Below are 13,975 nucleotides of genomic sequence, written 5' to 3'. Positions count from 1 at the left end.
ATAATTGGTTCTGGGCATGAAATTAAAAAAAATTAGACAAAGAAAAGAAAGTAAAAATGCTTAAGATGTCTAGAAGAAAAGAGAATGAACCGTGATATTAGAGCTTTCCCAATCCGCTAGAGTGATAAGAAGTGAACTCTTCCTAAGACCAAATCTAAAGAATGAAAGAATGAGTTTGAGATGAAGTTTCTGATGAAGGTTAGAGATAGGTCCAACTTCGGTTTGGAATGTTCTTTGGGTAGACAGGGCGCTGCTCTTGTATGCATCAGTTGGTTTCAACCTTTAGCCTTCTCTTAAGCTCAACTCTTTTCATTTGAGAACCTTGTTATGTATCGATGGAACCACTTGAGAAAGAGACCACATTTGTCTCTAACCTTTCACCCTAGCCAAATGAGTTCAATGACACTGCATAGCTTGATTCATGGTTCTTTGTTAATAAATGTTAAAGGGGGTGATTGATAGGATTGCATGTGTAGATCAAGCGAATGAAATTCCTTCACCATGCATCATAGAACTAAAAACAAGGACCTTGATTCTAACTACTCTATTCAGCATGTTTTAGGTTCTGAGACCCCTATCTTCACACCTCTTCTCCATACTTTGTTCTTGATCGTTTGCTTGAGGGCAAGCAAAGAATAAGTTTGGGGGAGTTGATATGTCTATATTTTGTCTCTGCTAAGCATGTTTTTGTCACGCATCTAGTTAGGATAACTAATTGTTTTGCATGAATTTCTACTCTCTTTTGTACACTTTTCATATTTAGGTAGTTCTTGCATTATCTTCGCATACATCGTGCATTTTGGAGTATTTCAGGTATTTGGGAGACTTTGGAGCCAGGCTGTCTCGAGTCGCGCCATCACTCCGTCATCACACATCCGCTCGGGTCACGCCATCATTCCATCGTCACACATCCGCTCGAGTCACGCCATCACTCCATCATCACACATCCGCTCGGGTCACGCCATCATTCCATCATCACACATCCGCTCGAGTCGTGCCATCACTCCGTCATCACACATCCGCTCGAGTCACGCCATCACTCCGTCGTCGACTACCGTTTGAGCCGACGCCATCACTCACTCGAGCCACTTCTCGTTAGCACATGTTAGGAAGACGTTCCATCTTACATGCTTCAGGAGATTCCCAAACCGACTCTTCATCTTGTCGTTTTAAGTTTTAGGGATTTTATGTCTTTACTATAAATACGTTTTGTTAAGTCTCTGCGACAATATCTTAGTTTTTATCTCGTTTTTATTTTGTAAGGTTTCCCTAGCCACCAAGAACCGTTCTCAGACTTTGTATCGAGATATCTTTTGATACATTGAGTATTTGCATTTGATTTCTTCTACAAACTTGTTTATCTTATTTTTACCTATCTAAGAATGCTTGTTTCAATGTTTTCTAAGTTTGTATTGTTGATGATGATTTCTGGATCTGAGTAGTGCATTAGTTCTTGAGGATGGGATAAATTAGGTGGAGGATCTTAGGATGTAGGGTGTTTAAGCTTGATTTGTATGATTCCCTTCTGGACTAGAGTCAGAATTACTAGTTTCTCTCTGATCAGTTGGAACTAGGTTCGAGACATTTCCACACCCAAAAGGTGTTCGATGAAATGTCTGACCAACTAGTGCTAGAGACTTACGTTCCTAGCCTAAGAGATTAGTTGTCTATGATGTTTGTTGACGTGAATGAACTTGTTTGTCATGCCTGCTCGACCACGTTTCTCTAGCGAGAGCTAGGTATGGAAGTGGTTGAGTCTGAGTAGCTTTTACCAAGAGATTGGATTAGCTAAGTTGTGATGTTCATTGTTTAGGGATAGATTGCTTGTGGCATGTTAAACACTCTGTAGACTAGGATACTCCACCGACATCAATTACTCCCATCCTTAGGACTTTTATCCTTTTGATTGATATTACATTCCTGAGATTGTTTCACTTCTTGCTTTTTAGTTCATGCTTAGACTCGTTTCTGTTTTTATTAATTTTCATTTCTTGTCTTGCATTCTCGTTTCTAGTTCTAGAACACATTTCCGTTTGCATTTTTTGTCATTCTAGGATTGTTAAAAAAAACACTCTTTTTGAATTGGCTTGACTTGTGATTCCTTGATTGCATTTTGATTGCTAGCAACATCCCATTTGGATTGACACCTTAAATACTACAACACTTAAGGTTAATTGAACCTACTAGGATAAGACACACAAAAATCCTAGTATCAAAGTTAAAGGTAAAAATGACAGCTCATAAAATAGAAGTTGAACATTAAATTTCAAGAAGTAGCTCATATTGTCGGCTAGAGAAGTATGACAAGGCTGAAAATATTGTTTGTGAAAGAAAAGAAAAAACAAGTGTAAAAGCTAAATAAAAATATATATATATATATATATTTAAATTGAATTAGTTTATGTGGTATCATGAAATTATTAATAATTATCATTTTATAACTAATATATATATATATATATAATTTTTATTTCAAAAATTTCAATAGATATGATTTTTACTAAAATAATATCCCACGCATAGCGCGTATATAGAACCTAGTTAAAGGTAAAAATGACAGCTCATAAAGTAGAAGTTCAACATTAAATCTCAAAATTCCAGTGATAATGAAATAGATTTTTTACCTTCTCATAGTATTAGTTCTTACACTAACTTCTTTAGAAAATAAAATATAAATTTTGTAAATCTTATTTTTATATTTTAAAATATTAGTATAATATTACTTTTAAAACACATTTGGAAACTTAAATTATTATGATATCCAAATAATGGAATTTGGTTGATTGTTTTAAGAATGTATGGAAACTATTCTTTTAAAAAACAATCTACACCAAATGACAAATTAAAATAATTAATTTCTTACATTTTCTATTTTTGTATTTTTATAGTTTTAAATTAATTTATAACATCGTACATAGCTGCTTCTTGTAACCATTATAAATCGAACAAAAGATAATCAGTTCTTTCTAAACAAACATAGAGAACTGAATTCCTGGATTAAAATCTATAAAATAAAATCTAGATTATTGCTAGATCTGTGGCAAGTCGGAAATGTCGCGATGGACGAGCGATCTGCACTGCCAGTTTGTCAATACAGTTGAAGAACTTGGTGGAGAAAGGGGTATGCTGATTCTTTTTCTTACTATGTACAAAATTTCAAAATAAATCGTAAAATTTTTGTCAAATCAACAATTTATCTATGTTTATCTCTTCTATTTTCTGATGAAAAAAAAATATAGCTGGATACTTCTCATTATTTATTTTATTTTTTTTCTGTCGACCAAAATTTTAATTTAAAGACTATTTTTGGGTTGCAATTCTAATATAAAATAGCACATTTATTTTAATGTAAAGCAATGGTATTAACTATCTTAAAATTGCAGATGCAACTCCAAGGAGTATTTTAGAGCACATGAATGAGAGTAGACTCGCAATGTCAGAAGAGAGACACGCCCGTTTGAGGGAAATCATTCAGAGGCAAACTCAGTTGCACTTTCGTCAATATGAACGTCATCAAAAAATTGTTGATAATAATATCCAAAACCCACAAAGGTTCGTCTAATAAACAATTAATATTTGTTTACAAAATTGTAATTTTTTAGCTTTTGAAATTAATTTTGATGATATATGCTTTTGAATTTATTTTTTTATGATTTTTTGTAGGCAAGAAGAGAAGATGGATAAAAGCACAATCGAAGTGGGAGAATTGAGTAGCGGTACTCAAGAAATTTCTTGCAAGTCTCTCTATCAATCTTCAAGAGTATGTATACTCTTTCTTTTTTTTTTTTTTTAAGAAAAACACAACTTTATTTATGGGCCTCATCCCTTAACGGGCTTAAGGCCTGCAAATCAAACAGCTACAATTACAAAACGGAAAGACAAATTCCGGTGAACAGAAACAGATTACAAGGTTGAAGTCGGGCGGTTAAGCGGAGGCAGAGAGTCAAATCTACTAGTTCCGGCAAATACAAGGCCCACAACTTTGCGACTACGTCGCCGGATAGATTCTTTGACCGGAGTATTCGGATCCGGTCTCCAAACCGTCACCAACGACAAGCCTGACCCGTCACAAGCCTTCCAGAGTAGAACAACTCTCCGACGCTCCGCCACCCATTGAATGTCGAGTCCCCTCACTACAAGAAGAAGCGACTACTGATTGTGACTACCGATTGTGACTCTTTATTCAGTCGCAAAATATAGCGACCACTTAGCGATTCATTTACGACTGTTTTCCGACTAAATATACAGAAGAAGCAAAATAGTAGCAATTTACGACAGAAACATTATAGTCGCAAAACAATCGCATTTTGAGACTGTTTAGTGACTGTAATTTACAAAACAAAAAAAATCACAAATTAGCATCGTTTTTGCAACGTATACTCCGGTCACAAGTTTATTTATCGATAACTTGCTAACTCCTATTTTTTGCGACGAAGGTGCTACGACATGTGCGACTTATTTGCAACTACTTTTGCGACTGTTTAGCGTCTAACACCTGAATTAGATACTGGTTTGCGATTCCTTAGCAACTCTCGATTTGTTGAATTTGAAATTTCACATTAGAGAAATGTTAACATGTTTCTATACACATTTCCACTTTGAATTGATCAATATCAGTCATATTGACTCTTGTTTTTTGCGACTATCTCGCTACTAAATTTGCGACGATTGTTTAACTACTTTTGCGACTGTTTAGCGTCTAACACTTGTGCTAGATACTCTTTTGCGACTGTTTAGCGTCTAACACCTGAATTAGATACTGGTTTGCGACTCCTTAGCAACTCTCGATTTGTTGAATTTGAAATTTCACATTAGAGAAATGTTAACATGTTTCTATACACATTTCCACTTTGAATTGATCAATATCAGTCATATAAACTTTGTCAAACCTTTCCATTTTAGTATTTAGACACAAAAATTTCATAATATCTAAATCATTGTAAAGAGTATACATGTTATTTCATAAGAAAGTTTGTAATTTTATGAAAATTGCAAAACAAAGATATGAAAACAATATTTAAAGGTCATAAACTATTCCATATACACTATAAGTCAATCATGAGTCCATATTGTTGATTGATATCAATAGAATTGTGCAAAAATGATAGATTCCAAAAATTTGTATTGTGACTAAAGTCAGAGAGTCACAATAGGGTAACAAGTTGCGACTAATTTGTTACTAACTTTGTGACTCTTGTTTTTTGCGACTATCTTGCTACTAAATTTGCGACGATTGTGCAACTACTTTTGCGACTGTTTAGCGTCTAACACTTGTGCTAGATACTCTTTTGCGACTGTTTAGCGTCTAACACCTGAATTAGATACTGGTTTGCGACTCCTTAGCAACTCTCGATTTGTTGAATTTGAAATTTCACATTAGAGAAATGTTAACATGTTTCTATACACATTTCCACTTTGAATTGATCAATATCAGTCATATAAACTTTGTTTAACCTTTCCATTTTAGTATTTAGACACAAAAATTTCATAATATCTAAATCATTGTAAAGAGTGTACATGTTATTTCATAAGAAGGTTTGTAATTTTATGAAAATTGCAAAACAAAGATATGAAAACAATATTTGAAGGTCATAAACTATTCCATATACACTATAAGACAATCATGAGTCCATATTGTTGATTGATATCAATAGAATTGTGCAAAAATGATAGATTACAAAAATTTGTATTGTGACTAAAGTCAGAGAGTCACAATAGGGTAACAAGTTGCGACTAATTTGTTACTAACTTTGTGACTCTTGTTTTTTGCGACTATTTTGCTACTAAATTTGCAACGATTGTGCAACTACTTTTGTGACCATTGTGTTACTCTATTTGACCATTTAATGATTTTTTGCCAAGGTTTAGGCGCGTAATGTTCCCCCCTTTTTTAGTATGTGTCTCTTTTGCGACCACTTTGCGACTCCTCTTCGTTAATTACCAGGCAAAGAACACAACAAGCTCTCTTCTTTCTCGCTTTCTATTTTGACTAAGTGTCGAAAACCTTTCAACTCTCTCTTCTTTCTCCTCTCGAATCTCTCCTCTTGTCCTCTCAATCGATCAAATCTCGCCTCTTCTTCTCTCAAATCTCTCCTATTTCTCAACTCTCTCTAATGGCTGGTAGGGGTCACGGAGGCAAATCCGCGAGAGGTGTTAGTGGTCACGGAGGCAGATCCTCTGGAGGTGTTAGGGTTTACAATGGTGCGAGGGAACCCTCAACCACCGCAGTTAATCAGGCCTCCAATGGTGCGAGGGAACCCAGTTCTGCCGCAGTTAATCATGCCTCCAATGGTGCGACTTCACGCGGAGGTTGAAGTGGTGTCGGAACGTCGTCTCACTCCTCCAATCCATCAGGCTCTCAGTCCGTGACAAATTCATATAGAACTATGCCGTCCCAGTTTCTGCCGAGGACACAACAATCGCCTACTGCTTCTCAACCACCGCGGGTTGCTTCTCCACCACCGCGGGTTGGTTCTCAACCACTGCGGGTTGGTTCTCAACCACCGGTTCTTGCTCCTCAACCACCGCCTCCTGTTCCTCCATTCATACAAGAACAACCAGACCTAAACATGGAAGAGGATTACGAAGAAGAAAACCCTAATCACAATCCTGCCGAAGAAGAAAACCCTATTCCTAATCCAGCTGAACAAGACTACCAAGCTTTGTTAGATGTTATGCTAGCTCTTCCAGGCCGACAACATCTCCCAATTTTGTCTGTCGATCCCATCCCCGGCGTTGAGACTCTATGGTAATTTCTTTTTGCTCTTAGAGTTAGGTTGAGACTCTGTTTTTGCTTGATTACGTTTAGTGAAAGACTGCTTTGTTTGATTAAGTTAGAGGTTTTGTTTTATTGTTTGGTAGGTTGATTGACTGTTTGTTTTGAGATTAAGTTATCGATTGAGAGGACAAGAGGAGAGGAGAGATTTGATTGACTGTTGTGTTTGTTTTAAAGATTTGGTAGGTTGATTGACTGTTGTGTTTGTTTGATTGATTGAAAGAAGAAAGGTTTTAAAGATTTGGTAGGTTGTATTTTGACTGTTTTTTTGATTAAGTTAGAGATTGTTTGTTTTGTTGATTAAGTTGAGATTGAGATTGAGATTGTTTGTTTTGTTTTGAGATTGAGATTGAGATTGTTCTCTTTGCTCTTAGTGGTAGGTTGATTGTGTTACTTTGTATTGGTTAAGACTGATTGTGTGTTGTTTTGTGACAGGTTTAACAGACACAAAGGAAAAATTTCTCGGGTGATCTCTGGAATATTTAGAAGGAAATTCGATGGTCCTTACTACAGCTGGAAGGTTACTCCTAGACCCGTTCAAGAGAGATATTTCAGGACATTTGCGGTAATGTCTTATAGCTTTCAAAGTTTATTATCTCTCATAACTGACTTAGTATCATCACTAACTTAACTAAATTGTAATATGTAGCGGAAGTTCTATTTGGATACTGGGATTACTGAGCTTGTTAGAGAGAGGTTCTTAAAGATAGCCAAGAAGCGAATGAAAGGCATTGTTAGTCAAGCTAAAAGCAGTGGTAAACAACCTGTTTGGATCACCAGTGCAGAACTATGGGCTGAGATGTGTGATCATTGGAGCTCAAATGCCTCGCAGTGCAGAAACTCCGATCGTGGTGGTCTTGGTGTCCACAAACACCTTACCAGTCAGAAATCATATGTGCAAGTTCATCAAGAAATAGTAATTTAACATTGCTTCCATGATTTTAACTCCCTAAACACCTTGCTTCCATGATTATAACACTCTAAACACCTTGTTTCCATGATTTTAACATATCACAATTTCTTTGTAGGAAGAAGAATTGGGCCGTCCGGTATCATTTGCTGAAGTGTTCATGAAGACACACACTCGAGCTGACAGATCGTTTGTTGATCAAAAAGCTAAACAAGTAGCTGAGACTTATGAGAAAACATTAGAGGAGAGACTGTGTGGAGTGGACGATGATGGTCCAGAAAATTCAGAGAATTCTTCTGAACGTTCAACTCACCGTACTCTCAGCATTGATGAAAAGAATGATATCTTTCTTAAGGTAACTCCTTAGTTTCTATATTTTGATGAGTGTGTATGATTAATCTTAATGGTAACTTTCTAACCTTGATGTTTTTCTTTCTTTTAGTGTACTCAAACATATGAGAAGGGAAACCTTTTTGGTCTTGGATCTCTTGTTGAGACACTAAGGAAAGGGAAAAGGAAGGAAAGCTATGCAGAATCTTCTCAACCATCACTTCTCGAGCTTCATGAACAACTTCGCAAGAAGATAGCTCATCTAGATGCTGAGAATGCCCGACGTGAGAAGGAGCATCAAGAGCTTCTCATCTACGTGAAAGAGAAAGATCCAGCATATGATACTAATATTGCTTCCTTGCGACCAAGAGTACCAGCAACAACACCAGCAACCACACCTGAAGACTCCACACCTGAAGACAACACACCACCAGCCACCGTGTCAGGTACTCACCAGCCACCGAGTTAGACACAACACCAGCCACCACATCTCCTTTCTCCACTTACTCCAAGTTCTAAACATTGTCTTTTCTAAAAAAACATGAATTGCTTGTTTGAGACTTTTTACTTGTTTTTGCTTTATGATGATCTTTTTGGTTAATACATAATTATGCTAATCTTAATGTTTAATGAATGATTATGATATCTTTTGTGGTAATTTGGTTTTCAATTTTAATTTATTGTGATTCATTCCAAATTTGATAGATAAAATAGGTTTATTATATGCTAAAATGTCACCAAATTGCAACCAAATTTATTTCTATGAAATTATCAGACTAGTGGCAAAATGGTTACTAATAATCGAGGACTATTTTGCGATGACAGAAAGTAGTCTGAAAATGGTCACACAATTTAATCACTAACTTGCGACTGACTTGTAACTACCTTTACGACCGAAGCTTCCTAATATCAAGAGTCTGTAAAGAGTCGCTTATTAGCGACTATATTAGAGCAGTCATAATTCCATCGTAAAATTGCGACCATTTTGAGACACCTAAATTTTATGACCATTTTTTAGCGACTATCTTAAGTAGTCGCATAGTAGTCGCAAAGTAGGTTTTTGCGACGGTTTAGCGACGATTGTTGGAGTCGCTAAACGCAGGTTTTCTTGTAGTGCCTACCTAGCAAAACGACATACTCAGATCCAAGCCCTTGCTCTCCGAAGCCGTGAACCGGAAAGTTTTCTGGAGGTAAAGCAAACTTCAGATCTGGTTTGGTGGAAACAAAAACACGGTGGCTAGAGAAGAGGAGGAGGCTCGACAACCTCTCCATCGCCAGAAGTCCGTGTTAGCCTTCTAAGATCCTGAAAGGATCCGCCATTAACCACCAAACAACCATCAGAAAAGCCCACCAATACACAAGCGTCTTCCGCCGCTGTCGCAGCTTCCAACCATGCGGATGAGCCGTGAAAGACTGCTCTGCATCTCCAGCGGTGTCTTCAAACCAGGAGGAACCAGATCGACGCCTTTTGTCCGCCGGGAAGGGGCCACAACCGCAACGCGTGCCCGAAAAACCACACCGCTCCGATGTCAGAGAAGAGAGCTTACCTCACTCCTGTAGCGGTTTGAAATCCAGACCAAATCTATGAAGATCTGGGCCAAAAAGAAACGAAGAAGAAGAAAGAAAACTAGATCTGAGGAAAAAAACTTTTAGAGAGAGAAGAGAGAGGAACGATTGTCCACTCTTGAGTATGTATACTCTTCCTTTGATATTTTTATGTTTTTCATGATAAATAATAATTACTAATAACGTAGACTTGCTACAAAGGACTTATATACAACGCGTTTATTATGACACCAAAAACTCTTATACATGTCTTCGAAACATAGTAACATACTAAATGGGGTTTGGTCTAATGGCCAATCTTCGACTTTTCTAAACAGAGGTCGAAACTCAGATCGCTAGTTTTATTCCCCACTTGGAAAAATTAAAGGCCCTTCTATAATGAGGGATATTTATCTGAATTTTTTTTTGTTAAAGGGCCTTCTTATATATAAAAATAGAATTAACAAAACAAGGAATCAGACAAGAACCAACAAAATAACCAGCATATTACAGATTTAAAAAGAGACTTAAGAGGGGAGGGGAAAAAACCACTCAAACAGACTGAGAAAGTCATCTTAGTGCGTGGACCAGAAAAGTTCCAGAGCTTCTCCATGCTTCGAGGAGAGATTCTTGAGAGCTGTTGACTTGTACTTTATAGCCGTAGTAATTTTGCGTAGGATTATGGTATGAGGGAGTGTTATACCATCATGGAACCAACGATTCCTCTCATTCCAAATCTCATACACACAAGCTTGCCACCCTTGAAGAAGTGCAAGAGAGATAACCGGTGAGGAAGTTGCTGACGGGATCCACTGGATGATTTTTTCCCAATCCAGAGGAGGATTAGGCAAATCCATTTTTCCAATCAAAGCATACCAGATTTCAGATGTGTATGCACATTGAAAGAATAGATGGTTCCTGGACTCATCATGCAGACCACAAAGAAGGCAGGTCGGTTCAACATCCAGCCCCCATCTAATCATACGATCCAAAGTAGGGTTCCAATTATAAATAAACAGCCAAACAGCCAGCGAATGTTTTGGCACTGCAGCTTTATGCTAGACTAGAGAAAACCAAGAAACCGTCGCTCTTGATAATCGCATAGAGTTCCACATAACTTTGGAATTATAAGACTTATATGCCTTATTGTTGATGATCCAAGAGGGAGAGTCACTTACTTCCAAGTTTAGAAGAGTGGTGATGAAGCTTAGGTCTTGAAGATAGGTTTATGATCTAGCGGGTGGGAGATTCCACACTGCACCTGATTTAATGTCCAAAACCAAAGATGATATAGGAATCCCAAGCTGACGAGGAGCATCAGGGCCCATGAAGTGAATGAGTGAGCCATAAGGAGTCCATGGATCCCACCAGAAGAATGTATCCTCGCCTGTGCCCAGTTTAATCATGAGGAAGTTTATGTCTTTGTGCCTCAGCTTGAGCAGTTTGTTGAACATCCATGAAAACCTAGAAGAGTTCCCGTTTAGAGCCCAAAAAGTGGAAATAGAAAGATATTTCTTCCTGATCCAAGCAACCCAGATGGAGCCCGCTCTGAAAAAAACCATCCAAATCAATTTCATGGCACACGTTTCATTCCACGAGTGCCACGATCGCAAACCCAGGCCTCCTTCTCTCTTAGGGAACAAGAGATCCTCCCATGCTACTTTTGCTCCAGTAAACTTGTCCAAACAGCCATGCCATAGGAAAGAGCTAGACAAACTATTTATACTCTTGATGACTTTCTTAGGAAGGAGGAAAGCACTTGTCCAAAAGCCTATGATACCCGAAATAACAGTGGAAAGCAACTGCAACTTTCCCGCCAAACTCAGATGCCGATGCAACCAAGAGTTCATCTTCGCCCTAATTTTTGAGAGTAAACGATCACAATCCTTAATAGATAACTATCTTGAGCATAATGGAAGCCCCAAATAGCGCACAAGAAGGGAGGCAAGAGGAAGAGGGAATTTTGTCATCATTCGTGATAGAACATCCTCATTTATACCAGATGAAAACATGGAGGTTTTGGAGATATTTACAGAGAGACCAGAGAATTTCTCAAACTTAGAGAGAACCGTGAACACTCCGGCCAGAGAGGCTTCTATTCCATCGAGAAAAATAAGAAGGTCATCGGCGAAACACAAGTGAGTGAGCTCTACATCTTGACAACCAGGATGGTAGCCAAAGATACCATCTTGCGCTGCTTTGTTAAGCATTAGAGAAAGGACATTCATGAGCATCACAAAGAGGATTGGAGAGAGGGGATCTCCCTGCCTGAGACCAGTTTTGCCCTTGAAATATCCAGAAGTGACCCCATTTATGCTGATAGAGAAACTTGGAGAACAGATGCAGCTTATTATCCACTATACAAACAGATCAGGAATCCCATTGGCGGCCAAAGCACATATAACGAAATCCCACCTCACTGAATCAAAAGCTTTAGAGATGTCAACTTTTAAAGTGATCCTTGGCGAGAGAGTCTCCAAATGGTAGCCCTGAAGAACCTCAGAAGCTAGAAGAACATTCACAATGAGAAGCCTATCTTTGATAAAAGCCGTCTGATTAGGGAGCATTATTGCCGGCAGAATCTTATTAAGTCTATCAAATAGAACTCGAGAAATCACTTTATAGGTTGTGTTCATGCAAGAAATGGGCCTGAAATCTTTCAGATCATCCGCACCACTGCGCTTTGGAATCAAGATCAGAGAGGTTGCATTGACACAGGTCTGCGAAAAGGCCGATGCAAAAAACTCTTTGCCCGCTGATGTGAACTCTTGACCTAGAACCAGCCATGCCGCTTTATAGAATTCCACTGGGTATCCATCTGGGCCCGGTGCTTTATTGAGAGGAAGACACCATAAGGCATTCTTGATTTCATCATCATTAACTTGGATAGAGAGCAAAGCTAATTGAGAATGGATCTGTTGGCTCGGGATAAGTCTCCCTAAGAACTCCTTCAAGAAAGGACAATGGTCACCACGAGGTTTACATAGGATTGATGAGAAGTATCTCTCTGCCAACTGATGTACCTCTTCCAAAGATTCTGAGCGAGACCCATCAGGCCTTAGGACATACTTTATAGCATTTGTAGCATTTATGATCTTCATCAAAGCATGGAAGAACCTCGTATTTGAGTCACCCACTTCCAACCATCGAACTCTTGATCTTTGTCTGAAAAAACTCTCTTCAGCTAACCGCAGAGAGTACCAGGAAGTCCTTGCTGTTGACTCTTGCTGCAGGTTATGAGTATTTGGGTCATTAAGAGCCAAGACTTGGAGCGATGATAGCTCATGCTCCGCTTCTGCCACCCGCTTCTCAATGTCACTAAAACGTTCCTTCATCAACGTTTTTAGTGGCCTTTTTAAATGCTTAAGCTTATGGCACATGTCCGACAAGGATGAAGCTGAATGACCAAAAGATCTCCACGAGCTTCCAACTGTTTCTACAAATGATGGCAAACTGGTTAGGAGATTGAAAAACTTGAAAGGCCGGGATCCAAAATAAGGCGGTTTAGAGCGGATCCTTATATGGCAAGGTGTGTGGTCTGAAAACTGTGGCGGCTCAAAAGAACAATGGCTAGACGAAAAATCCAGTAACCATTGGGCATTCACCAGAGCACGGTCAATCTTTGTAGCTATCGGGTTGGATGGCTGGTGGTTTGACCAAGTAAACTTAGGACCTTGAAAAGGGAGAACAAAAAGTCCGGTATCTGAAAGATAGTCCCTGAATCTTCTCATAGCTGAGGTTGAATGGGTTATGCTATCATTAGAAGTTTCCCACGGGTTTAAAATCTCCTTAAAATCACCTCCCACTAACCATGGCCTGGACGAGAAATTAAAGGAGATGCAGGTATCTCTTAGAGAAGTCCATAGCGATTGTCTCTCCTCCACTGTGTTTGAAGCATAGATTGCAGTAAAGATAAAAGGAACCTCTTCTTCCAACTACACTTCACACGTAATAGACTGTAAATCCGAAAAAAGAAGAAAACATTACAAAGATGAAAAAAAAATTGATGTTACAAGTTCATGCATGATCTCATCTATGATTGGTATTATATTAATGTGTATACATGGTTGTGTATGGCAGATTGGACTGAATGAATCTGGCGATGAAGAGGACGCTGACAACAATGATGATAATATGTCCCTTGAGCTCACTCTTGGTCTCAAGAACTAAAAAGCTGATTTATCATCGTTTTCTTTTCTCTGGTCAAAAAATAAAAGCTGAGTTATCTCTTTCTTAATTTTGTTCCTTTTGTTTCTATGTATTAGTGCTTTTCCTAGATATACATTTGGGATAAAGAAAAATAATTTTGAAAAATCAATACTAGAAAAGTACAAGGGAGTTTCTCTCCAGTTGACACCTCAGCTTATGTATTGAACCAGAAGCTGACACATCAGTAAAAATAAACAACCAATAAA

At 38.2% G+C, this 13,975-nt stretch overlaps 1 protein-coding gene across 1 annotated transcript; it reads left to right on the top strand.

The window, feature by feature from the left end:
- Positions 1-3,051: 3,051 nt before the first annotated feature.
- LOC104749367 (uncharacterized) lies at positions 3,052-13,730 on the top strand. The gene is made up of 4 exons (XM_087467533.1): positions 3,052-3,121; positions 3,384-3,552; positions 3,664-3,760; positions 13,641-13,730. The coding sequence occupies exons 1-4, from the start codon at positions 3,052-3,054 to the stop codon at positions 13,728-13,730; spliced, it is 426 nt and encodes a 141-aa protein (XP_087323659.1).
- The last annotated feature ends 245 nt before the right edge of the window (positions 13,731-13,975 follow it).

The sequence above is a fragment of the Camelina sativa genome, chromosome 2 (genome assembly GCF_030686135.1).
Source record: "Camelina sativa cultivar CO46 ecotype springtype chromosome 2, ASM3068613v1".
Taxonomy (NCBI): domain Eukaryota; kingdom Viridiplantae; phylum Streptophyta; class Magnoliopsida; order Brassicales; family Brassicaceae; genus Camelina; species Camelina sativa.
The sequence above is the reverse complement of the archived record's forward strand: the minus strand, read 5'-3'. Positions and strand labels throughout refer to the sequence as shown.